Source organism: Typopeltis vanoorti, chromosome 25 (genome assembly GCF_054136105.1).
Source record: "Typopeltis vanoorti isolate ZY-2024b chromosome 25, IOZ_Tvanoo_1.0, whole genome shotgun sequence".
Taxonomy (NCBI): domain Eukaryota; kingdom Metazoa; phylum Arthropoda; class Arachnida; order Uropygi; family Thelyphonidae; genus Typopeltis; species Typopeltis vanoorti.
Genome location: NC_143573.1, coordinates 5,517,501 through 5,541,372, shown reverse-complemented (window position 1 = coordinate 5,541,372; position 23,872 = coordinate 5,517,501). Strand labels below are relative to the sequence as shown.

Genomic DNA, 23,872 nt, shown 5'->3' with positions numbered 1-23,872 from the left:
ACGATTGTGACATTAATCGCATGGACGAAAACATGCGGAGTCTTAGTAAAAAATTTAATTCAACGGTAGGAAAAATTCGTCTAATTTCATATCCCCCCGTACGATTAAATAATTCAATCAGGCAGAACGGTCCTAAATAAATAATTGCGGGCCGTATGTTGTGCAGGCCTGGAGAGAATCATTTCGTCTGTTTTGTTCCATTTTATATTCATCTTTTACGCTTGAAGATTAAATATCTTACTAATTTGCAAGTGAAATAATTACAAAGTCAAAATGTTGAAAGCATCGTATATTTTGTCGATTTTATAACTTTCTTAGCCGAATGAGCTACGAAGGCTTTCCCTCCAAATATGGAGGAAGAGCCTTCGTAGCTCAGTCGGTATAGGCGAAACCCTTTGATTGGAAAGACCTGGGTTCGATTCCCGTCCATGACATGAGGAACCCTCCACTGGTCTTTCTTTCGACGAAAGGTGAGTTAGTCGGTCTGATACGGAGGTAGCGGTTTTTCATTCGGAAACTCGGCTTTTTCGTCCCTCAAACTGGCCCGTGAACACACACAGATCTACAGTCATAAACTACATACTTAATCCCTCACTAGAAGGGCTCAACCAATCCGAAGGGACTGTCGAGGAACGGGGGAACCCCACACGAATAAATAAATTTGGAGAAAGGCCGATCTCTATTTGGAAATGTGGCTAATTGTATTGGCCATATTGTATTTATACAAATTATGTAATTACGACTTACTTGTAGCTCCCTCTTGTGTTAAAAAGGTAGTGGAACCTTCACTCTCACTATTGTGAATTGCTTAGAAAAACAAAAGTGTAGGGGTTTTCACACCCGAAAGCTTGATGGCCTTTGGTTCAGTAGTATAAATCAAAAACAAACTTTACAAATTTATATATTAATAACCACTTGTTAATGTTTTCTAATATGTTATTGTAGCTAGTAAATGAAAACAATGCGCTGGGCTCGTTTTTTTTTTTTAATTTTTTAAATAAAGCTACTTGAGAGCTGAAATTATTTGGTTTATTCACTGAAATAACATCTATGAGTTCTGTGGAACTGTAAAACGCTATTCATAGCGTTTCGATGGATGATATAACGTCCCACTTTGACGTCATATGTGACATCACAGCTTTCTAATATTATCTCGCATAGCTCAGCCTTGTGTGATTGTTTCGAAATAGAAGATAGGGTTACCGCATTCTGCATAGCAGATAATCCAAAAATTGTATGATATAAATAATAGTTTGAGCAGTGAACGGTCCGCAGGGCACACATTTCACTCGATTTTATCTTGTTATGAACAAAATGAACCTGCTTTAACAGCCCCCCTCCCCCCCACACTTGTGATGTCATCTATCTAAGACGGTAATTTGTAAAAATTGTGTTTCGGGAACAAAGTTCTGCAAAATTTATCAGCAATGAATGCGTTATCACAATTACCGGTAGTACTTATCAGCAATAAACACGTCCCTAAGGGGTGTCTCCTGGGGAAAAAAAAATCAGTAGTGAAGTGTCATTCCATCTGCTTTGTTTGGCCTCACAAGAGTCAAAGGTTAAATTTTCAGCTTTGAAGGATGAAAGCTGATTATTCCTGGTTAACCGAAAAGCAAAACTAGCCGACCGTTGTCCTTCTTTTACCACAGGGATCAAACATTATGGAGAAGCATCAGTAAGTACATTGGAAAAATTTATGGTATTAATTTTGTGGTTTGGTACGAGTGTAGTGATACGCTTCTTAGAAAACCTACATTAATGAGAATAATATTTTCGAGTTATATCGCGAGAGTGACAATTTCGTTTTAATTAAAGATTGTTTTGGAAACAATGAAGCCGGTGATATTTTTTAAAGGAGATGCGGTTTTGAAAGGCTGTAGCTTTGGCTAATACTCTCGACTCAGCGGAAGTTTCATTTGACACAGATGACTCAAAATCAACTTAGTCAACTTAACTTAAAATCACTATTCGCTTAACATGCAACAGCAAAGCCCTACACCCCGCGATTAATTATACGGAATCATTTCTCCCTCTCACAGAAGGAGATTGCAGTTCGTGGTATTTCTCTTGCGGATGAAATCTTGAAACTCTGCTTTAGAGACCAAACACGGAAATTTTTGCAAAAAATTTCCGGCTTCTCATAATCAGCCACCTGAACGAAAAATAAAAAGAAAACAACGCCCATCTTCATTTATAAAACTGTGCGGTAATATAATTGCACAGAAAGAAAAATGCGTTTTATTATACGATACCTTCTTTTAAAATTCGAATATAAACACAAAGTAAACCCAGCTTAGAACTTCCTCCAGGAGTGAAGAGAATTGAACTTCGTCCGCTTCTAGTATGGATGTTGTTTACTTGTCTGATAGCTCATAGTTTTCGGAATGTCCGCATGACATGCACGCGCTGACGCTTTTCCTTCTGGAAACTCTGCCAATGTTCCCGCAGCGTTACAACTGGAGATGAATTAATAGTCGTAAATCCACTGGCTTCGTGCTTCGGCCATAAATCTGAAGAGCAATCTACTCCGGAACACTGAAATCGGCCACAATGCACATTGAACACCGAAGCCAACATTTAGTCTCAGCATCCACACGAGCGTGTCATACTCATCGCAGATCACACGAATGCATCCCCTCACAGGTGAAAATTCTTAACTACTTTTGACATTTGAAAATCAAAATTCGTTCAGACTGAAGAAGCAGCCCATGCGATAACTGCAAATAAAATAATAGAACAGCGATGCAATGCAAGCAGTAGCAGAACATAGTAAAAGTAATACTACAAACATATTGAACACGTGATAATGCAGACTGAGAGATTAAAGAAAAACAGAAAAGGAACATGTTCATGGTGTAACCAAAGCTCACTCATAGCTACTGGTGACTAGAAAAACAGAAATGCAGTCGCTGCTAACAGAATGACTGCATCTGGGATCATCGCAAACGAGAACACGCCTAAACACACACCCAACAAAAAATTATGAAATGCTGATTGAAACGTGTTCATAATTTTAAAGTTGATGAACGTAAGGAGTCTTCCACATAGGTAGAAAAAACTGCTGGAATATGATTGTTTATTGCATCTGTAGCTCTCTGGGTTCTATTTTACAGTTACAGCGATGGGTCGCGTGAAGGTGATTTACCGAGTGGCAAAAGGGTGCCATTGTTTTGGACCAAGAACATGGATATTCCTTGCAAGAAGTGGCGAGGTTTGTTGGAGTGTCTGAATCCGCAGTCAGTAGCGTCCATTTACAGTGGAAAAAGTAGGGAAGCTATCGCCGTAGGCGGCGAAATTGTGGTAGAAGCCCTATGATGAAAAATCGGAATCGCAGGCGTTTTGGGACAACTAGCAACAGTTGAACGTTTCCAGACTCGTCAATAATTGATGAGTAACAGTACAATGCTGGACAATGCGCAACAGTACAATGCTGGACCCAATAAGACACTTTCGGAAGAAAAACTGCGGAGAGAACTGCACGAATTAGGCATTTTCAGTCGTGTAGCCAGGATACGTCCTAAGTTAACAACTGCCCAGAAGAAAAGTCGCCTTGCTTGGGCAAAACAGCATCTTCAGTGGATCACTGACCAGTGGAGACGAATAATATGATCCGGCGAATCCGGATTCTGCTTGTGTATCCGCTCCAGGGTCATGAGGAAGGCTGGAAAACCATTTAATCATCAATGTGTCCAAAGAGCTGTGAAAAAAGGGCGCGGAAGTGTCTCGTTTTGGGACTGTATTTCAAGTGCTGGAGTTACCCATTCGTTGAGATGTCCAATGGCATGAAATCCATGGATTATCTGACACTTTTAAATATAAAGAAGCGTTGCTATTTGTCCAGTTTTTGGAAGCAAGAAGAACACATAGTGGATCCTCCTGAATTTCAAAATGATATCTCTCATGTGCATCGAGCCAGAATTGTGGTGGATTAGTTTGCAGAACGTGAGAAAGAGGTTCCATATCTGAATTGTCCAGCCAATCACTAGATCTGAATGTTATTGAAAAAATCGGAGGCATGTTAGAAAGGCGTAAAGAAGAAACATCCCCCCCTGCGAATTTGGCAGAAATGAAGGCGTTTTTAAGCATGGAGTGGAATGAACTTGATACGCACGTGATAATGAGTCATATTGACACCATGGCCCAAAACTGCAAGCTGTAATTAAAGCAGGTGGTGATACAACTCCATATTAAGGAATAAAGTTTGCATTCCATATTTTTTGTGCGGTGTGTTTAACTTACACCACGAAATATAACATGTAACAATCCTAATAATCTTATAATCCAGAGTCAACATTATTCCCGTGAGGTAGTCTCTCACCAATTTTCTAAATACCTATTCTGAGATTACGGACTTACTTTACGATTTTATTTTGTTAAGCGCTTTCATACGTGTTCCTAAGAGTGAGATAGCCTAATTTTTCCTAACGTTCATTCTTTAATATTAATATTTAGTGGATTTTAGTGGCTCTGTTGCACATATTAGAGCCTGCATGACAAGTTATGCTTAGGTTTCCAAAACAGTTTATAGGATTTTATCTTAATAATTCTATTAATCGACTACGATTCTGACTAGATTAATTTCACTGAGGGATTTTTTTAATGACGCTAACTCCCACTCACCGAGGAATTTTGCTAAATACTTTCATGAAAATAAAATTGATTGATTGATGTGAAGATATTGGTTTCGTTTCGAAAAAAAGGTGTCATGTTTTGGGGCTGTATATAAATCCTATGATGGGGGGGATTAGTGCTGTAGACTTTGGAGCGAGAATGAAGAAGACACAATACAGCTACCGGGCTTTACAAACTTTGCGATTTTTCCCACAAATAACCAAAAGGTTTCCTATGAAGATCACGTTCCCAAATTGCGTCACCTTCCGAAATGTCTGAATCAGTTCACGCAAGGGTTTCCAATTTCGGAACAGATTTTTTCAACGGTGTACAAGTATCCCACCTTCCCCCTGGAAGGTGGGATACTTGTACGAAGAATCACTCATTAAATCTCCTAAGCAACTTTTCAGGGACTGCAAATGAGCACGTGACTATGCGGGAAAAATCATTGTATCGGGTGAACCCAGGAAGAATGGGACTGCTGTCACGCAAAGTTCGTAAAAAGGGCAGTCTAGGAGGTATGAAACCATTCAGCTGGGAAGAAAATGCGGAAACATGAATGCTTTCAGTGAGTCGAGAACTCCACCCTGCGTAGCTGTTGACCACGGTCGGCATGATGACGATGATTTGGGCACAGTGATTTCGTTACTTGGGCAATGAGGTCCATTGCACTGTTTACGCTTGTGAACTGGCTTCTGAGTCTGTTTCTAATGGAAGTAACGCCATTCTGAAATTTTGTTTCTTTTTAATGACAAATATGGCGATCTATTTGACACACTTGGTACTTTTAAGACATAATTCAACTTACATAAATGATTATAAGAACATTTTTGATTCTGAGATGTTTCTTTCAGTATTCAAGTTACCGGGTTCGCTGGAACTCCTCATTCTCGTTCGGTGAAATGGATGTTTTGTGGATTCATATTAATCGGAGAAGCGCTCTGTTCCATGATGCTGTGCGCATACTATGCGTATTCTGACAAACTTGCTATCGACGAATATGTAAAAGCAACTGTAAGTATTTGAATTGGAACGTATTCCTGTGTAGTGTAGTGTGTTACACCATTTAGAAATTGCGCATTTAATGTTACTGTAAGCATTGAAATTACTTTGTTTAATCTCTCGATTATCCCAACAGATCTCTGATTTTCTGTTTTGAAAGATGAAAGAGGAATGCAACGCAATTTGCTAATGCTCAGCAAAATAATCAACTCTCTCTCTCTCTCTCTCTCTCTCTGTGTGTGTGTGTGTGTGTGTGTGTGTGTGTGTGTGTGTGTGTGTGTGTGTGTGTGTGTGTGTGTGTGTGTGTGTGTGTGTGTGTGTGTGTGTGTGTGTGTGTGTGTGTGTGTGTGTGTGTGTGTGTGTGTGTGTGTGTGTGTGTGTGTGTGTGTGTGTGTGTGTGTGTGTGTGTGTGTGTGTTTAGAAACGATTGGTCGTTGAAGTAACAGTAGATCAGAACATGTTCACTTACGCTATTTCGAACATTTTTCAAGTGACGAAAATTTTATAAAAATGGGAAGATGAAGTTTGTGCTGATTAAAGAAAAATAAGTATTTAAGTAATCGCACACAGTTATAAAAAAAAAGAAAGATGCATTTAGTAAAAGAAGTTTACTTGTATAGAGACAGCATTCCTTGTCACAACACAATCGTACCTTCGTCTATTTTTGCCTCTAAAAATGAATCAGCTAAAACAAATTTGAAGTGAATGAACAGATTTTAGTGTCGCTGTTAAATACCAGATTTTCGTAAAGGTTTTGGAATATTTTTCATAGAAATGCTTCAGTAGAAGAAAAAACTGGAATGAATAGAATAGTTATTGAATTAAGTGATTGGCTGCTAGGCATGGATGCCCCTTTCTGTTCAGCTGTTTAGTATCTGTCCTCAAATGTGTGCAGCACTGCATGGTCAAACGATGGGAATCAGGATGACTGGCAGATTAATCGGCAACCTAAAATACGCTGATGGTATACAGTACGAACTCCTCTTTAATGACAGGAAGCAACTAGGAAAAATTCTTGACAGAGTTAACAATATCAGAAATTATAATATAATTGAGCAACTCTGCACATTTGAACCGAACCCCTGGAATCCATTATCAATGTGAAGAGTTGCTTTTCAAAAGGCATCAGAAGAAGATAAGGGATAGCTAGACACAGTACTCAGATAGCTGTCTAAAGCAGGGACGAACAGATATTGTCACTACAAGAATAAACTTAAGGATTTTGGATGCAGCTGTTGGATATGAAACTTGGAACCTAAAAACGTCTAGGTTCTATTGATAGGTTCTAGACAGGATCGCGGAACTTTAAGATTCTTGAAGACTATTGACAACACACACACACACACACACACACACACACACACACACACACACACACACACACACACACACACATCAATAAAGCTTCTAACAGCTAATAGAGTACATTAATTGGTCAACATCTGTGGTACACATACCTGATAAAATAAAAATAACATCCCTTTTAGCGTCTAGAATAGTCTCCCCCTCCTCCTCTAAAAGCATTTCCAAGGATGTTGATATACAGGCTGCTGCTGCTGGCTGATGGTATTTCAGCCAGCAAAGGCCTTCCATTCTCCTCAAAGATCTAAGCCCTTTCACGACAGGCGTAATATTTCTTAAGTGATTAAGGTCTTTTAATGCAGTCTGGAACTGTGTTTCGCAAAGCGGTGGATTCGATTGACGATGGCAGTGCATCTAACGACTTCAGTGGGGTCGCTAATCCACGTGGGTAAGGACAGTAATTTACACGATGTGTGGTTCCCGCAACTTTTAAGCGTAAAGTGCAACGATTCAGTGACAGATCGAGGCAAGAAATATACCAGTGTGCAATGTGCAAATGTAAATCAGAATTTTGGTTGTCATCTATTCGGTATTCCAAGTGACCAATCATGTTTATTCGTGTTTCTTTCTTTTCTTCTACAGGATAAGAGTGATTCCATATTGTCGGTTTACAAATACTTCATGGCAGCTCAACTTCTGGCCTATCTCTTCGCTCTTATTCCTGGAGGACTGCTGACGATAGCGGTTCCTTCTCACTGGTAAATCAGATCATTTTACGTCATTAAGCATTTAAAGTTCTAAGTATTTTATTAAATGTTCTGTTCTTTTTTGTTCAGTAGTGATCATTAAATTTGTATTTTAACCGATTGAAGAAAATCCTTTTGGGAATTTTCCCGAAGAAATTTTCTTTGAAATTAAAAGTTTCCTCGAAAGAATTGGCGTTGCAAAGAGAGCTCAAACCAGTCTCAGAATAATCAGCGAATTACACTCAAGAACATCTGAATGTAACGATAACCTCCTAAAGAGGTTTGTGTGCCGGGTACTGGTTTAAGAATGATCTAAGAGAACGTGGATCCTGTATTGGGGGAGGGGTTGCCTCGGGTATGTTCTGGATTTGGAGGCCTAAAGATATCAAAAACCTATAATACAATTACGGACCAAAGGTCGAGAACTTAAATTCAGAGGCCGTAAAGTATAATGATGAATAGGGAAACCACTCCTGGCAAGTGACTTCGTAACTGACGACGAACCAAAACTTCCCTCCGAAAAAAAGGGAATACACTCATTAACAGACAGGGCAGAATAAGGAGAAGAATTAACCGTATTATTACCTAAATTGGGTTTATAAAGAGTCAATCAAATCGGTGATAAACTGATATATAAAAAATAAATTAAAAAATAAATCAAATAATTGGATGGCATGGAACATCCATTTTTCTCTAAAAAAGAACCGAGAAACATCCCTCAACTTGTAAGTCTTATTATTTATGCCTTGTTCAAGTCTTGTGTTATTTAATGATGTCAAGTAGTAAAAGAATTGCGAAACTCATCTCTTTTTTTTGTGACCTCTCCGATCTCGTCGAACTTGTTTTTCTAAAAGAAAAGCAGTTTAATCAGGCGAATGGCTTTGCTAGATTATTACTAGCAAAAGGTTTAGAAAATATAAAAGCCAGCTTAGTCGATCTTGTCCAAGAACTCTTTGATAAACAGGATAAACAAATAACAAAAAAATTAGCGAACATGAAGAGTTAAATATAATATTTTAACAGTTGAAGAAGTCTTACACACATTAAAATCAGCATTAACATACTAACTGACAGGCAACACAAATTGATCAAAGACACATCCGAACTTCGTCATGAACTTAATTCCCTTAAACTACAATACGAACTTATAAATCAACAACAACATAAAAAATATCGTGCCATAAGCGGCCTTCCAGAAACTGCATCCACAGAAAACCTCAGAGACGTAGTTTTAAAGTTAGACCCATGCAATTGACATCCCTCTACAGCATAATGATATTCAGACCATAAATCGGATTCCCAGGAAGAACAAAAAACAAGGCTTGACACGACCCGCACCAGTCATAGTTCGTCTGACAATCAAGGCTACAAGAGACAATCTCATAAAAGCCAGCCAACTGAAAAAACCAGTTCTCAACGATTTAAATGAATCGCAAGACAACACACCAATCTTTCTATCTGAGTATTTAACACCATTCAATCAGAATCCGGTACACCAAGCAAGAAAAGCAAAAACAGAAACAAATTGTCAATTTTTGTGGATCAAAGACGGCTAGATATTCTTGAGAAAGTCACAAACTTCAAAGTCTATACAAATAAAAAGCTCGGAAGATATAGATAGGCTGTAGGGTGAAACAAAGGACTCCAAATTAGTTCAAAAAGAAGACCTCACCATAACAAAAATGAATGTGAACCATCAGATGTAATAACACTAGAATACATCATCAATTGTACTTTCGACTCGCTTGATGCACGGAAACAAACACAGTACAAGCGAGAGGTCTCTTAATCTTGCATATTAACATCAGAAGTATTCGAAAATATTGGTTATTATTACAGGCTTATCAGAGGAATTACACCGGTGTATTGATATACAGGGTGTTCGGGATAAATTTGACATATTTATAATTAATTATATTTTTCCGTAAGTTACATGTATTAACACACACTTCTCTTCATTTAAGTTTGGACCCTTCTTCATTCATATACAAGATGTCAGAAAGGATGGATAGCTGGAACCCACCTGAATCATGGAAGAGAATAACTTGTATCATGATGATTCGTGCCCGCCATCAAAATAAGGATATTACGACTGCTGCCCAATGCTCCCTGAATACAGTAAAAACAATCAGGCATGAACTAGAGACTTGCAATGGTGACTACGAGGATGTAGCAAGAAGAAAGATCCCTAGCAGACGATCTGATTGCGTTCGTACAGCAGAATTCCTCGCAAATCTGCAGGAACAGGTGTTGAAGAACCCTGGCATTGGAATTCGGGCTTTGTTCGTGGAGTTGCTAACTGTAGTCAAGCCCTGGATAACAAGGGTAGCCAATGGTAGGCCGTATGTATGGCAGCAGGATTCGGCCCCTTGCCACACCTCTGGGAAAAGTCAAAAATGGTTGTCTGAAAATTTCTACGACTTCACCAGTCCAAATGTTTGGCCTCCAAACTCCCCAGACCTTAACCCCATGGATTATTTTGTATGGGGCGCAGTTGAAAAAGACACCAATCGCACTTCCAGTAATACAAAAGCCCAGTTAATGGATAAAATTAAAACAGTTTTTGCGGCCCTTCCCAGGGAGACTGTAGCATCAGCTTGTTCGAGGTTCCGAAGCAGAATTGAAGCTGTGATCGATGCTAATGGTGGTTATTTTGAGTAAATCTTGTTGATAGTATTGCAATTAACTCTGCCTGTAATGTTTTTTTGTCAATTCATTAAATTTAATAGATACAAAGAAGATTTTTTTTTCCTTACGAAACTGTCAAATTTATCCCGAACACCCTGTATTTGTACTAACAGACGTATCCATTACTAATCACGAAGCGACTGCTTTCCAAATTCCAGGCTTCTAACAGCATAGATCATGCCACCAAACAAAAAGAGGGGTGGAATATTAGTATTTAACCAAAATAAATTAATAGCAAAAGAAACTGCCTAACAGTTTGAGCATGCTGAAACCCTTTGCCTCGAAATCACTAATACCACCAATAGACAGCATCCCATAATAATAAATGCTATTTGCAGGCCACCAAACTTAAACATGATAAAATTCTTGCACTAACTCAATTTCTGGAATTCACGCCAAAAATATGCTCAACCGAATACCTAATGATAATTGGCGACATAAACATTAATATTACAAACGAAAACCAGAACAACACTGTACAATACCTAGACACGTTATCCATGTATAATCTAATACAAACAATAACATCATGTACTAGAGAAGAAATATTCGGAAATACTATCACTGCCTCCTGTCTAGATCATATAAACGTCCGAGCAAAACCAAACAATTACCCTGCATCAGTCATAAAGTGCAAAGTAGCAGACCATTACTTCACCGCTCGAAACCTGCACACAAAGACAATATCCATTAACGCAATGTTCCACAGATAAAAACCGACAGAAAACAATAATAGAGGAAGAAATAGTCAACCACGAAATAAGAAAAACAGACTGGGAACATCTCGCATCAGATTCAGCAGATATCTTATACAACAACACTAAACTCACACTAAAGGAAATATATAAGAAAGCTGCAAAGAAATTCAGAATTCGTTCATGAACAACACAAAATCCTTGGATAACACAAAACGTAATCCTAGAAATACACAGAAAGGACGCTTTATGGAAAGAATTAAAGCGATATCCAAATAACACAACTTTAAAAACTGAATATAAGATAACAAGGAATCACTTTACAACACAAATAAGAAATGCAAAAAGAAGCTACTACTGAGACAAGCTAACCTCCGCACAAAACAACATGAAACAAACCTGGCATCTGATTAATGAGATGCTAGATTCTGTTCCCAACACCACTGCCTCCGAAACCATAAAACACAGCTTCATGAAAGAAGCAAAACCTATAACCTATCCAACAACTAGCGAATGAATTTAACCAATACTTTGCAGACTCCATCCAAGAACTTCACAGAAATATTCCCCCAATCACAAAACGAGACCCTCCACTTGGACCGCGATCAAAACAGATATTATGGTTCCCAACTATAAAAGAAGCAGAACTTCTCTCAGCAATACATCAAATCAACCCAACCAAAGGCCCAGGAATTGATGGTACCAGACCTAACGATATCAAGCAACATGTAACTAGCTTAAGTCCTATCCTCCTAAAATTAATAAATAAAATATTTAAAGCAGGACAGATACCAAGCATGCTAAAGACCGCCATAATCACACCCATATAAAAACATGGAAAAAGAAATTTAATCAGCAATTACAGACCCATAGCAACATTACCAATTATCAATCAAATTATGGAGCGGATCGTACTGAAGAAACTCACAGCATACACTGCGATCTTTCATATTATCCCTAAAACACAATATGGTTCTCAGAAAAATAAAGGAACACTATCTCTCTCTTGGAAGACTTTACAGACGTAATAATAAAACCGCCTTAGACAAAAACAAAATTGTCATGGCAGTCTTTATTGATCTAACTAAAACATTCGATACACTTACACATCAAACCTTGTTAGAAAAGCAAGGCATGTTTGACTAAACGGACCTCTTCACAGGTGGTTTAAAAACTACCTTCCAAATAGAAAGCATATCACGCGTATCAGGTCAAACCGAAGCAGAGAGCTACCAGTAACCTGTCGAGGAACACGGCAGCTGTACTCTCCCCAAATCTATTCAACATTTACACGCACGATATTAATCAGCTACCTGTCGAAGGTAAGATATTCCAATACGAAGATGATACACCCATAATATCCATCCATAATAACGCAAGCATAGCTCAAACAAATATGCAACATGACATAAATCTGATCACAGACTGGCTCACGAAAAACTCCATACACCTAAACTCAGAAAAGACAAAATTAATGATATTCAGAAATCCACTGACTCGACCAGTTGATAACAAAGGTATAGTCATCCACTTTCCAACATCCACTTTCCAACATAAAAAACACACAGAACAGAAAAACCACTACAATCACTCAGGTTGAAACAATACGATACCTTGGAATTTACTTCGATGCAGATATGAACTGGAATAGCCACATAAACCATCTACACAACAAACTCCGAACAATAAGTGGCAAACTCTACAGGTTAAAAGACATAGTTCCCACACTCCTAAAAACACTAATATACAAAGCACTATGCCAAAATATACTAAGATACGCTATAACAACGTATGCTTTCTGTGCACCCTACAAATTAAATAGATTAATGTCGCTACAGTACAAAATGAGAAAATGATCTTTTGGGAACAAAGAGAAATTCACGACCTTATAAACATTGCAATAGCAGAACACAAAATACTGACAGCAAAACATTTATGTCACTATGCAGCCTTGCTAAAACATTATTTTGATGCCAACTACAGGACAGTCAGAAATACATCCCGTATAACAAGACTTCAGACAACTAATTATATCAGATACAAATACAGTAATCACTTCGGAAAGGCCACACGAATCTTCTAAATCCCAGACATGCTAAACAAATTACCTTTTGAATACAGAAACCTTACAAACTACAATAGCCTGAAAAGAGCTCTTAGGACATACTATGAACAAGAAACATGCACCCAAAATACCATGCAAACTTAATGAAACACAATATATTCGTTCAGGCTTCCAGTTCAGCGATGCATGAAGACATTCCAAGTTGTGTGGGTGCGTGGGTGCGTGCGTGTGTGTGTGCGTGCGCGTGAGAATTTCTCAGTCAACGGCTGCAGTGGAAATCAAGCCGATTAAACATAGATTTGATTTCATAGCTTCCCAACACAGCAAATAAACCAATAAATAATAACTGGTGTCATCCACAGATAAGCTCAAAAATAAGCTTCTAGGATGAAAGCTGAGAAATTACATCCCATCTCATCCAAGATACAAAAAATTTAAAAAATTTTTTTAAATAATAAAAAATAAAAACAAATAATAAAATAAAAAAATAAATGTATCATATGTAACCAAATGCATGAAATGTACGTATCACATGTAAACAAATGTATGTAATGTTGTATCATATGTAATGTAATATGTATGTAATGTATGTATCATACGTCATAAATTATTATAATTATTATTGTAAAAAAATATTTTTATTATTATCAGAATACATAAATGTATCAAATGTGAAGAAATGTATGCAATGTTCTATCATATGTAATAAAAACTATGAAATATGATCATATGTAATAAATTATCATCATCATCATCATATGTATCAAGGATTTAGGCCTAGCATGGCCTGTTCCGGCCTTAGAAGTCATCGTTGAATCGTTTAAGAGGACGTCCAGGTTTTCTTTTTCCTAATGGCTTGTACTTTAAGGCTTGTTTTGGTAATCTTTCTGTTGTCATTCTTTGAACGAGTTCCATCCATCTATGTTTATATTTTTTAATTTTTTCAATTACTGCTTCTTGGTTTAATTCTTTCATAATATCTTCGTTTCTTTTGTGATCAAATAGGGTATACTTTGCAGTTTTTCTAATAAACTTCATTTCTTCTCTTGTTAATCTTTGTTTGTATTTTTGTTTTATTGTACAGATTTCGCTTCCATACATTAAGACTGGTAGGGCTAATGTATTGTATACTTTTAGCCTGGTTTGTTTTTGAACTAGGTTTGGTTTAAATACAGAGTTAATTACTCCTGTTATTTTTAAACATTTTGCAATTTTTATGTTTATATCTTTTTCATTTTCATAAGTGATCATACATCCTAGGTAGTTAAATGAATTCACCTGTTCTAAGATCTTGTTATCTAATACTATTTTAGTTCTTGCTGGATCTTGTCCTTTAAAGGCCATAGTTTTTGATTTTTCAGTTGATATTATCATACCATAATCTTTGGATATCTCATTTAGATTTAAAATAGCTTTCTGTAAGTTATCTTCATAATTTGTAATTATTATTTGGTCGTCTGCAAAGAGGAGAGTGTTTAAGTTAACTGTAGGTGAAAGTTTAATTCCTTGATGTAAATTTTTACTCCATTTTATTATTATTTCATTTAAGTAGATATTAAAAAGAGTTGCTGAGAGGGGACATCCCTGTCGGACCCTTGGTTTATCTCTCTCGTATATGAGAGCTCATGATTTAATCTTATTTGTATTTGATTATTTTCATATATACTTGTGACAGCTTTTAGGATATTATTTGGTATTTGTCTTTCTTTTAATATGTTAAATAATATGTTTCTTTTAACTTTTTCAAATGCTTTTTCAAAGTCAATAAATGCAATATGTGTTTCTAAATTATATTCTCTTCTTTGCTCTATTATTAATTTTAGGCAGAAGGCTGGGTCTATACATGATCGTCCTTTTCTAAATCCAATTTGTACCTCTAGAATAAAGTTTTCGGAATATTTCATTAGTTTGTTATTTAAGATTCTGCTGTATATTTTGTAACATGAATTTAGTATACTGATACCTCTATAGTTTTTAGGGTCATCTCTATTACCTTTCTTAAAGATAGGAATCACAATTGCTTTTTTCCATTCTATTGGGGGGGATACCAGTTGAGTAAATTTTATTTAAAAATAATAAGAGTCTTCCTTTGAATCTTGTTCCTGCGTATTTATATAGTTCTGAACCAAGCTTATCTTTTCCAGGTGATTTTCCGTTTCTTGTTTCTTTCAGGCTGATTTCTAATTCTTCTTTAGTTATTTCCTTTTCATTTTCGTTAATTGTTTGGCAGTTGTCTTTTTTAAAATATTTGTCTGTCCACAGTTCTCTGTAGTAATTTAGAAATTCTTCTAATTTCAATTCAGTGTTTAATTTTATGTTTTCTTTGGTATCTGCATTTAGGTGTTTCACAATCTTGTATACATTGGGTCTTATTTTATATAAATCATGTTCTAAATTAGAAACAAATTTATTCCATGATTCCCTATGTCTTTTTCTGACTTCTCTTTTAGCTATGGCTCTTATTCTTTTATATTCTATTTCATCTTCTAATCTTTTACTGCTTAACCATTTGTGATAGGCTTCTTTTTTCTTTTTGATTATTTCTTTGATTGTATCATCCCAGATCTTCAGTTTTTTTCTTTTATTGAATTTTTTGGTCTTTCCTAAGCGTTCATTTGCTGCTGCATTTAGTATCGTTTTTATATTAAGCCATTCTATTTCTATTTCTTCATTTTGTTTTATTTTATCTAGAGATTGGTTAACTCTTTGTTCATATAGCCATTGTACATTTGTGTCATTCAGTAGTCTAGTTTTATAAGCAAATGTTTCAATTTTTCTTTCTGTTCTTGTTACTTGTAGCCATTTAGGTGGTAATCTTAATTTTATTTTAACAAGGAAGTGGTCACTGCTTATTTCATATCCACTGTGAACTCTAACATCTAGTGAAAATTTTGATGTCTTTTCATTTAATATGAAGTAATCTAATATCGATTTCCATCCTCTTGGTGCCCAAGTATATTTATGTATGTCTTTATGTTTATAGAAGGAATTCATTATTTTTAGGTTATTATAAACTACAAAGTCAATCAAGTTTTTACCATTTCTGTAAGAGTGTGTTCTCCATGTATTCCTATATTATTATTAATTTTCGTGTTTCCAATTTTTGCATTTAAGTCTCCTGCTAAAATTATGTAATCATTTTTATTTATTTTATCACATATGTTTTGTAGCTGATTATAAAAATCGATATTATCCTGTTCTCTTCCTTCTTCTGGGGCATATAAACCAATTATTGTTAAATAGCCTCTATCTATTTTTATTCTAGCTTCTATTATTCTTTCATTCCATAATTTATAATGTTTTAACTGTTTTGAAAGGGAGTTATGAATCCAAATCATGACTCCTGCTTGTGCTCTTTGGTCTCTGTCGACTCCACTGTATATCACATTAAAATTTTCAGTTCTCATAGTTCCTTTTAATTTCTTTTTTGTTTCAGTGATTACTGCTATTTTAAAATTTCTTTCATTCAATAACTGGTCTAATTCTATTTCTTTATATGCTATTCCTCTTACATTCCAGTTTGCTATGTGTATTATATTTTGTCGTTTCCATTTTCGTTTTCCCTTTTCCATTCCAGGGTCGTTTCCCATAGATTCAATCCGATTATCTTTTTCTTTCAGCTTTCAAGTATGGTTATGTTCTCCATGTCAGGGGACTAGCCTGACGATGGAATAGTTCAGTGGTAGGGCTGCTACCTTAAGGCTTCTGAACTCACCCTCTTCCGAATTTAAACCCATAGGAGGAATAGGGTATATTGAAGGGGAAAGGGTAGATTATAGAAGAAATATAGTAAGGTTTATAGAGAGGACATAGTTGTAAGGCCAGAAATGAAAAGACACCATGGCCCTCGAGTACTCTAATAGCACAAGGGTCATAAAGTAAGAAGAGTTGGCTGATAAGGCCTTATAGGAAAGATTAAAGTGAGTGGGTCTTCCTCAAAGTAGAAGAAGCAGAGGATAGATCCAGCTAGGGGTCAATGGGAATGCCGCTTCCCTTACAATCAAGATGATTGCCCCTTATGGCCTTGTTGGTCCACGAGTCCTTATTCAGTATATTCGGACCACCCCACCATATATATATATATATATATATATATATATATAGACACACGCACGCGCATGTACACACACACACACATGGTGGGCTCCCATATCCGCCACCCAGGGAACGCGCTCTCTAGGGGTTACAGGGTCCCCTGAGAGCATAATAAATTATTATTATTAAAAATAAATAAATAATTAGATATATGAAGAGTCAAAGGCTTCAATTCGGCGACATATGACTTGTTTAGGTTAAGGGATATTACATCCCATATCGTTTCTTAGCCGAATACGAAACTCAAAGAGTTTCATGCCGAATATAGAAACTATATTAAGTTCGGCGATTCCAAGCGTGAGCAAATAAATAATAATATATAAATAAATAAATATACGTAAATAAATAATAATAATAATAATAATAATTTTACATGTGATATTTGCATTACGTATTTGTTTACATATAATACATATATTGGTTTTCTTGTGATATGTACATTACATGCATTTGGTTACATTTATCTTGGATACATCTTGGATGAGAACTAATTTTTTTTTTCCTTTCATCCTCGAAGCTTAAATGTAAACTTATCTGAGGATGACACCAGTTGGTTATTATGTATTTTTGTTTGTTTTTTTTTTTGCTGTATTAGGATGCTACGGAATTTATGATTGAGAAATTCGTGCGCGCGGACTCACACGCACACGCGCATCCCCCCCCCCACACACACACACAATAAATTGGAATGTACTGATGCGTCGCTGAACTGGAAGCCTGAGCAAATATATTGTGTTTCATTAAGTTTGTATGCTATTTTGGGTGCGTGTTTCTTGTTCATAGTATGTCCTTAGAGCTCTTTTCAGGCTATTGTAGTTTGTAAGGTTTCTGTATTCAAAAGGTAATTTGTTTATCATGTCTGGGATGTAGAAGTTTCGCGTGGCCTTTCCGTAGTGATTATTGTATTTATATGTGATATAATTAGTAGTCTGAGGTCTTGTTATACGGTATGTATTTCTAACTGTCCTGTAGTTGGCATCGAAATATTGTTTTAGCAAGGCTGCATAGTGACATAAATGTTTTGCTGTCAGTATTTTGTGTTCTGCCATTGCAATGTTTATAAGGTCGTGAATTTCTCTTTGTTCCCAAAAGATCAGTTTTGTCATTTTGTACTGTAGCGACATTAATCTATTTAATTTGTAGGGTGCACAGAAAGCATACGTTGTTATAGCGTATCTTAGTATATTTTGGCATAGTGCTTTGTATATTAGTGTTTTTAGGCGTATAGGAACTATGTCTTTTAATCTGTAGAGTTTGCCACTTATTGTTCGGGGTTTGTTGTGTAGATGTTTTATATGGCTATTCCAGTTCATATCTGCATCGAGGTAAATTCCAAGGTATCGTATTGTTTCAACCTGAGTGACTGTAGTGGTTTTGCTGTTCTGTGTGTTTTTTGTGTTGGAAAGTGGATGTTGGATGGTTATATATTTGTTATCAACTGGTCGAGTCAGTGGATTTCTGAATATCATTAATTTTGTCTTTTCTGAGTTTAGGTGTATGGAGTTTTTCGTGAGCCAGTCTATGATCAGATTTATGTCATGTTGCATATTTGTTTGGGCTATGCTTGCGTTATTATGGATAAATATTATTGCTGTATCGTCTGCGTATTGGAATATCTTACCTTTGAGTGGTAACTGATTAATATCGTGCGTGTAAATGTTGAATAGATTTGGGGAGAGTACAGCTCCCGTGTTACTCGACAGGTTACTGGTAGCTCTCTGCTTCGGTTTGATCCGATACGTGTGATATGCTTTCTATTTTGGAGGTAGTTTATAAACCACCTGTGAAGAGGCCCATCTATTCCAACATGCCTCAGCTTTTCTAACAAGGTTTGATGTGTGAGTGCATCGAATGCTTTGGTTAGATCTATAAAGACTACCATGGCTATTTTGTTTTTGTCTAAGGCGGTATTAATTACGTCTGTACAGTCTTCCAAGAGAAATGTTGTTCCCTTATTTTTCTGAAAACCATATTGTGTTTTGGGGATAATATTAAAGATCTCAGTGTATGCTGTGAGTTTCTTCAGTATGATCCGCTCCATAATTTGATTGATAATTGGTAATGTTGCTATGGGTCTGTAATTGCTGATTAAATTTCTTTTTCCTTGTTTGTATATGGGTGTAATTATGGCTGTCTTTAGCATACTTGGTATCTGTCCTGTTTTAAATATTTTATTTATTAGTTTTAGTAGGATAGGACTTAAACTAGTTGCATGTTGCTTTATATCTTTAGGTCTGATACCATCTATTCCTGGGCCTTTGTTTGGTTAGATTTGATGTATTGCTGAGAGAAGTTCTGCTTCTTTTATAGTTGGGAACCATAATATCTGTTTTGATCGCGGTCCAAGTGGAGGGTCTCGTTTTGTGATTGGGGGAATATTTCTGTGAAGTTCTTGGATGGAGTCTGCAAAGTATTGGTTAAAGTCATTTGCTAGTTGTTGGATAGGTTTTGCGTCTTTCATGAAGCTGTGTTTTATGGTTTCGGAGGCAGTGGTGTTGGGAACAGAATCTAGCATCTCATTAATCAGATGCCAGGTTTGTTTCATGTCGTTTTGTGCGGAGGTTAGTTTGTCTCTGTAGTAGCTTCTTTTTGCATTTCTGATTTGTGTTGTAAGGCGATTCCTTGTTATCTTATATTCAGTTTTTAAAGTTGTGTTATTTGGATATCGCTTTAATTCTTTCCATAAAGCGTCCTTTCTGTGTATTTCTAGGATTACGTTGTTAAATTGTGAATGAAGCTATGTTATGTAATTTATTATTTTCATTCACATTTAACATTGCCTATTTAAATATTAATCATGGTTTATATAAAATTGTTTATTATTCCTTAATTAAGAATTACTAATATTTACTGAAAACCTGACCTGCTATTAACTTATAAAATAATAATATGTTTAGAATTTTGTATAACTAAATATATATGGTGTAACGTAAAGTGTTAATTTATATTTAACTGTATACGTAATCAAAAAGTTAAAGAAGTAGCTTAAATATTCTGTTGTTCTTATTTGTCAAATATTTAATGTTATGTAATCATTCATGTAAGAGTAGTAACAGAGCATACATTACATTAGCGAAATGTTTACGTGCAGTCTGTTGTCATGGAGACGCGCGCGTAAACAACCACGAGTGGAGTAGAGCGTGGCGTTCGAACGTAAGGTGGGAGTAAAGGTCATAGATAAGATAGAAAAGGAGATTAGAGAAGAATTATTATTAAGAAGGAGGAGAGAGTTTTGCGGAACCAAGATTATATAATCCTCAGGGCAGAGATTTATGAGTATAGTGTTCGGAAGTGAACCTATAAGTAGTGAAACATAAAGTTTAATGTTAGAAGCGAAAACTGCTGTTGTTATGAAGAAAGGTTGATGCCGTAATCAGATAAAAGGAAACTGGACAGTCAATGCGAAAATTCTGATTAGTTCCAGTTAATCTGGATTACGATTAAATTCTAAGTTGCCCTAGGAAAAGGTTATATTGGTTACTTGGAGAAAAGTGAACAGGAAAAGATATTAGTACCTAATTACTGTTGTTTGGAATAGTGAAGTGCGACTTACAGTAATACAGTTTAAACTATGGAGAATATTTGTTATGTGTATTCTGCTAATGTTAATTAAGTTAATTCATAAGTGCTCTCTCAATAATTTGATGTATTGAAGAATTTGTCTGGTAAGAGTAGTTGTATAAGTTTCTCTATTCTAGCATTAACTGTAATATACCTCCGATGCTCAAGGTCCGGGAATATATTTGCTTGGAATATAGCTTACGTAGTTTATTGCCTGCTGTGAATATAAACATTGAGCTGATAGATTTGTGAAGACTGAATAAAATGTGAAATTGTTATATTAACTTGAGAGAAGAAGATTTGTGTTTTTGGGAGTGTGAATAGTATATTAAAGTTAGAATACTGAATTAGCATCAGTGACCTAAGAAGAAGTGTTAAGTTAATTGTATAGTTCCATTTTAAAATAGAGTTCTTGTATTTGTTAACCATATCATTATATTAAATGTTTTATTTTGTTGATCTAAATATTGTGTTTGCCTGAATTCCTTATTATTGCACCGTTCATAAATATTCGAATCTTGCGGGAACCCCAAATAAAAATGATAATAGATGATTAGGCCTAATGAGATGACTGCTAACTTAATTTAGAACTGATCCTACTATTTATATAGACTAATCTAAGAATAGGGTGGCGCAGTATAAATATAAATTTCCCTACTTTTGGATCGGTGATCATTTCGTAATTAGTTGTATTATTCATAAAAGTGACTTGAAACTAGATAGATTTAGTGTTATCCAAGGATTTTGTGTTGTTCTTGAACGAATTCTGACTTTCTTTGCAGCTTTCTTATATATTTCCTCTAGTGTGAGTTTAATGTTGTTGTATAAGATATCTGCTGAATCTGATGCGAGATGTTCCCAGTCTGTTTTTCTTATTTCGTGGTTGACTATTTCTTCCTCTATTATTCTTTTCTGTCGGTTTTTGTCTGTGGAACATTGCGTTAGTGGATATTGTGTTTGTGTGCAGGTTTAGAGCGGTGAAGTAATTGTCTGCTACTTTGCACTTTATGACTGATGCAGGGTAACTGTTTGGTTTTGCTCGGACGTTTATTTGGTCTAGACAGGAGGCAGTGATAATATTTCCGAATATTTCTTCTCTAGTACATGATGTTATTAGGTGTTCGGTTGAGCATATTTCTTGGCTTGAAAGCCAGCAAATAATAATAATAATAATAATAATAATAATAATAATAATAATAATAATAATAATACACCATGTCTAAATCCACCCTACTTGCAAAAAAAAAAAATGTTAAACCATAATAGCAGTCGAAGTCTTCCAATCACGTACCCAACAAACAGTAAAATCAACACCTGGCTTGTGACTAGTATAGGAACATAACCATGAAACCACCACCCATCTATCATCTATTATCTTCCTCAGATAAGCTCTGCTAAGCTTCGAGAAAGAAATCAGAAATGCCTCCCAAAGAATATTTAACATTATACAGAAAAAAAAAACCTGTTGTAAATATGCAATCAGAATATACAATCATAATTTCAATAAAAAAATAAATAAATAAAAATTATGACGTTCATGCATTCCAAATTATTCTGTGTGTGTGTGTGTGTGTGTGCGTGCGTGTGCGTGTGCGCGTGTGTGCGTGCGTGCGTGCGTGTGTGTGTCTGTGTGTGCGTGCGTGTGTGTGTGTGTGTGTGTGTGTGTGTGTGTGTGTGTGTGTGTGTGTGTGTGTGTGTGTGTGTGTGTGTGTGTGTGTGTGTGTGTGTGTGTGTGTGTGTGTGTGTGTGTGTGTGTGTGTGTGTGTGTGTGTGTGTGTGTGTGTGTGTGTGTGTGTGTGTGTGTGTGTGTGTGTGTGTGTGTGTGTGTGTGTGTGTGTGTGTGTGTGAATTTCTCATCCTACAGCTGTAGCTGTAGTGGATATCAGACCAATCTAGAAATCAGCCTGCTTCCATCACAGCAATCAAACCGATAAACAACAACTAACCGGTGTCATCCTGAAATAAGCTTATTAAAAAGCTTCGAGGATGCAAGCTGAGAGATTACATCTCAACCGAGATCAACACAAAGAAACAAAAATCCATTTGTTACATTTCAAGTGTTGTAGCTACAGCGCTTTAATATATTTCAGCAAAAATTGTAAATATATATGATTTATTGTTATTGTATAAATACTGTAAATATGTAATCTCATTCAACCGCTACTATAAATTACCAACTGCAGTAACTAACTACTATTAATATACGGTATTATACAAAATAAAAGGGAAATTTGTAAGAATTTCATTGTTAAAAAAAAAAAAAAAAAAAAAAAGAACAGAACTATATGTTTCGTGAACGTAATATATAATTTGTAAACATAATATATAATCTTAATTTTAACAATAAAAAGTAATTAATCTTTTAATAGAATTCTAATTGCAGAAAACGAACCATAACCTGCAGCACTTAGTTGCTGCAATTTGTAAAATAATATGTGGGAATGTCACTCAAGACGATTATTGCATATATGTAAATATTTATGAGATCAATAGAAAAATAATAACTAACAAGTAAAAAAATAATTTCAAAGATTTTCTGTTGAATTGCAGGCTATACACCATGGCGGTATTCTAGTGTCTATGTGCACCATCGTTATTCCGAAATCATTTTCAGTGGGACGAGGGATGGTGTTCATCGTTTTGATAGTTCAAGGAGGAGCAAGGGTAAGTGAATAAATGAACACTACATATTTTAAGACACTCTAAGAAACATTAAGAAGGTTTCACGTTTAATTTTACAGAAATAAACCTCAAGATGTCCTCCAGATCCTTCATTTTTAATTAATTAATTATTTCGTGTAAACAAATAGAAATGGAAATGAAATTTTGTAGAAATGACAGCTTACTTAATGAAAAAAATTAGTGATACACTCGTGCATGCCGTGCCTGGTTGGCCGAACGGTTAACGTATCGCTCTCCAGTCAAGAAGCTGCTGGTTCGAATCCTTCCGTGGGCATGGATGTTTGTCATTGTCTGTGAAAATAATAGTTATGTTAGCGAGCGGTAGATGGCGTTGGTATAGTTGCGGTTAGTTGTAGTTGGTGGATTGAATGATGGAGAGTAGGTGTAGAGTAGGAGCTGTAGAGTAGGTGTCCTCCCTCGAT

At 35.9% G+C, this 23,872-nt stretch overlaps 1 protein-coding gene across 2 annotated transcripts in view; it reads left to right on the top strand.

Moving 5' to 3' along the window:
* Positions 1 to 5,609: 5,609 nt before the first annotated feature.
* The window catches only part of LOC150092499 (putative vesicular glutamate transporter eat-4), a 47,196-nt gene continuing 28,933 nt past the window's right edge, over positions 5,610 to 23,872 (top strand). For both annotated transcript variants that reach the window (XR_016550523.1, XM_090414728.1), the window contains exons 1-3: positions 5,610 to 5,628; positions 7,561 to 7,676; positions 23,319 to 23,432. Coding sequence is in view for 1 of the 2 variants with exons in the window: in XM_090414728.1 (XP_090270854.1) it covers positions 23,349 to 23,432 (84 nt within the window). In the remaining variant the exon portion in view is untranslated. The remainder of the gene's footprint in view (positions 5,629 to 7,560; positions 7,677 to 23,318; positions 23,433 to 23,872) is intronic.